The sequence below is a fragment of the Alosa sapidissima genome, chromosome 9 (assembly GCF_018492685.1).
Source record: "Alosa sapidissima isolate fAloSap1 chromosome 9, fAloSap1.pri, whole genome shotgun sequence".
NCBI classification, from domain to species: domain Eukaryota; kingdom Metazoa; phylum Chordata; class Actinopteri; order Clupeiformes; family Clupeidae; genus Alosa; species Alosa sapidissima.
This window is the reverse complement of record NC_055965.1, coordinates 28,412,749-28,416,836: the sequence shown is the minus strand read 5'-3', so window position 1 is coordinate 28,416,836 and position 4,088 is coordinate 28,412,749. Positions and strand designations below refer to the sequence as shown.

Below are 4,088 nucleotides of genomic sequence, written 5' to 3'. Positions count from 1 at the left end.
TCGGCAGCGCTGCTTCACCTGGACAATGCCGAGGTGGCCTTCGTGAGCCATGGACAGGACGCGTGCCCGTAAGGCGGAGGGTACGACTGTGCGATGGCCCCTTGCAACGCAGTGGTCGTTCCAGCAAAAAAAGTTCATCTTTAAAGCGGCGGAATGGTGCCAGACTCTCTTGGAGGCTGGAGGCTGGAGGCCACCCAGAGTGGATGAAAGTGCGGAGTTGTGAGAGCACTGGGTCCTGTTCAGAGGCCTGTTGGAGCTCGTGAAGTGACACTGTCGCCTCCAGAGCTACTGGGTCCTGTTCAGAGGCCTGTTGGAGCTACTGGAGGATGAAAGTGCGGAGTTGTGAGAGCACTGGGTCCTGTTCAGAGGCCTGTTGGAGCTTGTGAAGTGACACTGTCGCCTCCAGAGGGGAGTGGAGGAGCTGGATGAGGTCCATGTCGCTGTTGTCTGGATTCGGGTCCACAGCTAAAGGTGGCGTGGAGCGTGAAAGTAAGTCCGTCACCACATTCTCTCGCCCCGGTGTGAACTGTAGCGTGAAATTGTACTGGTGAAGTCTCTCGTACCATCGGTGGATGCACAGAGGCCTGTGCCCAGAACCAGACGTCGCCAGCAAGGCTGTAAGTGCTTGGTGATCCGTCCGTAATGTGAATGAACGGCCATACACGTACATATGCCACCGCTCACAAGCCCAGACACAGGCCAGGGCCTCTCTCTCCCCAACGGAATACTTCTGTTCTGCAGAACTGAGGGCTCGGGAGGCGAACGCAACAGGTCGCTCCGTGCCGTTGTGGAACTGAGACAGCACAGCCCCGTAGTAGTAGTTGGAGGCATCACAGGTGAGAAACGTTGGGCTGGACGGGTCGAAGTGTGCGAGTACTGGTGGTGCGATGAGCTGGGCCTTCAGCTGTATGACAGCATCGTTGCAGGCAGGGGTCCAAACCCATTGGGCGTCCTTTTTGAGGAGCTGCCGTAGAGGGGCGGTGGTGGAGGAGTACTGGGGAAGAAAGCGCAAGTAGTAGGCTGTCATGCCAAGGAAAGAGGCAATTTGGGCCAGGCTGGAGGGCATGGGCAGCCGTTGAATGGCCTCCACATTAGAATGAAGTGGGCTGAGGCCTTCTGAGCTCAGACGAAACCCCACAAACTCCACTTCAGACGCAGAAAAAATAAATTTCACCCCATTTAGCGTGAGAGTATGGGAGGCCAGTGTGTCGAGCACACGTGTGAGTCGCTGGTCATGGATGATGGGTGTTGGTCCATGTACTACTATGTCGTCCAGAAATATCACCACCCCTGGGATACCAGCGAAGATGGTGGACCCCTTGGGCCCCTGGGCCTGGGCCCGGTAGGCCCGTGCAGTAATCCATCCCTGTGTATTAGCAGTTACTAGTTATCTTATAAGAGCAGAATAAATATGGGTATGTACAGCCCATACAGACACAATTCACAGGCAGCACTTCATTGTTTCCACACGCCCCCGCGTTTCAGACTCATCTCAAAATGGACTCAACGCATTCTATTCATCATCAATCTCCACACAACACTCCAAAAAAAAGAAAGGTGTTTTGTGTGCTGGCAAAAATGTACACAATTAGCTATAAACAGGAACCGTATGAGAAGAAATAACCATTTGAACATATGATTAGTTAAGGTTTGTGGGTTGTCTCATATTATATAGTGAGTATCTCCCAGAATGCAGTGCGAGTGAATGCTATAATGTGTAATGTCGGTTATGTAGTTGTATTTGCGTTTACCATGTGTATTTGTTAGCGTGTTAGTCTCTTTGGTTGTACCTCATGTGTTTATCCTCGTGTTGATGTGTGTGGTAAACCCTTATTGTGTGTTACATGCGCGGCTGAGACTACCCGTGTTGCCCTATGTAGTTGTCTGAGGCTGTCTGTGTTTAACATTGATGCCTGTTCCAATAAATGGCCGTCCTAGCCAAAAGTGATTCTTGTCTGAGGGTGAGATCGCTACAATATATATACATATGATGTCTGTATATTAAAAAATGTTGTCATGTATGTCATTCAGTTTATATGGAACCATGAGAATTATATTTTTGTTGCTCTGAATTTCCTGTTAATGGAATTGTATGTAATTGTTTGGACATTTCAGGAAATACATCTTATGATATACACTGGTTTAAATATGTTTTTATTATAAAAGACTTAAGCGTAATGGGTATTATTTGTATCTATTCAACATAGTTTCTTTTCAAACGTACTCATACAATCTTTTATTATTTTTATTTTATCAGAAAAGACAGACCTGGTTGCTTTCATCTGCTTTTATTGTTTGCAGCAAATAATTTTTGTTGGCAGTCATTTTGAAAAGCTCCTCGTGACATTTACATTCCGTGATGTAACAATTCTCTACTAGAGGAACTTAGCTGAACACTCAAAATAAGATAAAATAAAATAAAATAAAAACTACACAAATGTCTACATACACAAACTACATGAGGTCCTTATCAAAAGACATTCATTTTGAAATAGAAAGAGCGAGAAGAGATGAAAGATGAGAGAATATCCAGCAGTATGATTGTGTTTGGATACATTTACAAATAAAGTTTTACACACAAAAAACAAACAGAGAAGAAAACAGTGTGACAAAATGTTACAATCTTAATCAGTCATCATCATCAACATCATCATCATTTTTATAATAATGATAATAATTAATCTTAATCATCATCATCTTCATCATAATCATCATTGTTAATATGGACTTTTTTTCCACTCTGTAGATAAGCCTTAGCCTTTATGAACACCAAAAAAGCAGGATGTTTTTCTTTAAATGTTCTGAATGAATGTCAGAGAAAGACTCTCTCTTCATCTGTCCTCTGAATGTGTCCAGCTCATGAGGAGAGGAGCTCGTAGCCTACAGTAGGCTGCTTTCTGTCCACAGACACATCGGTTCACCCCTGTTACACTCATCAGAATCTCTGTACTCTGACTCCTAGTGCTCTGCTTGAGTGTGTGTGTGTGTGTGTGTGTGTGTGTGTGTGTGTGCGTGTGTGTGCGTGTGTTTCTCCTTTAAGCATCCTGAACTTTCTGGGCGCACTTTTATTCATGTCAAAATCTGAAGGATAATCTCAGCCTACGTTCAAACTGTGTGTGTTTTTGTGTATCATCACATTGTGAGTGTGTGTGTCATCAGATTATCTGTATTGTAACTGTGTGTGTGTGTGTGTGTGTGTGTGTTTGCCATCAGATTCTCTGTATTGTGACTGAGGCTGAACAGACTGAGTGGAAATCAGATTGTTCAGATTTTCAACACAGAAAAGGAAATGTTTTTTGCAGGTGATCAGATAAGAGTTTTGTGTCCAAATTTTACCATTCCATCTGCAGGGCTTGCTTTTAACAAAGCTTATTTTAACAAAGTAATCTCAAAGATCAATCAATCAACCAATCACTGATCTGACGCTACATGACATTTTGAGTTCCCCTCTTGAATAAAGACGTGTTGAAATGACATTTTTAAACCACCTTAAAAAAGTAATTTAGTTTAGTATTCTGAAAAGTGCCTCAGTGTTCTGCTTGACAGTGTGTGTGTGTTTGTGTCTGTGTGTGTGTGTGTGTGTGTGTGTGTGTGTGTGTGTGTTTTACGCTGTTAAGCCAGACTTCTTTGTCTGGGTTTAATCCTCAGGTACAGCTGTGAGGGAGGAAGAGAGAGAGGAAAAGAGAGATGAGCAACATTATCAGCAAATATACTCTAACACACAATAATATCATCAGCGTACACACACACACACACAAACACACATGCACGCATGCATGCATGCACGCACGCACGCACGCACGCACGCACACACACACACACTCATGCCTGCACGCACGCACACACACGCACACACACACAGAGAGACAGAGAGAGAGAGAGAGAGAGACTGACCCCTAGTAGGTTTCGTGGGATGTAGCCCTCCTTGTCTCCACAGCGGGCCCACCACCACTGCGTCTCCTCCTGGTCTTCCCTGCGCAGCACGGTCATGCAGTCCCCCTCCCTGAAGGACAGCTCGTCCTCAGTCTCTGCCTCATAGTCCCACAGGCCATACACCACCCCTCTGTTCATGATACCCATCTTCTCTT

General features: G+C 45.2%; 1 protein-coding gene across 4 annotated transcripts in view; it reads right to left on the bottom strand.

Moving 5' to 3' along the window:
• Positions 1 to 2,272: 2,272 nt before the first annotated feature.
• The window catches only part of tp53bp2b (tumor protein p53 binding protein, 2b), a 58,460-nt gene continuing 56,644 nt past the window's right edge, over positions 2,273 to 4,088 (bottom strand). For all 4 annotated transcript variants that reach the window (XM_042104985.1, XM_042104984.1, XM_042104987.1 and 1 more), the window contains 2 exons: positions 3,895 to 4,088; positions 2,273 to 3,654 (listed from right to left, as the gene is read on the bottom strand). The exon at positions 3,895 to 4,088 is cut by the window's right edge and continues 6 nt beyond it. In XM_042104985.1, coding sequence (XP_041960919.1) covers positions 3,613 to 3,654; positions 3,895 to 4,088 — 236 coding nt within the window. In that variant the 3' untranslated portion in view covers positions 2,273 to 3,612. The remainder of the gene's footprint in view (positions 3,655 to 3,894) is intronic.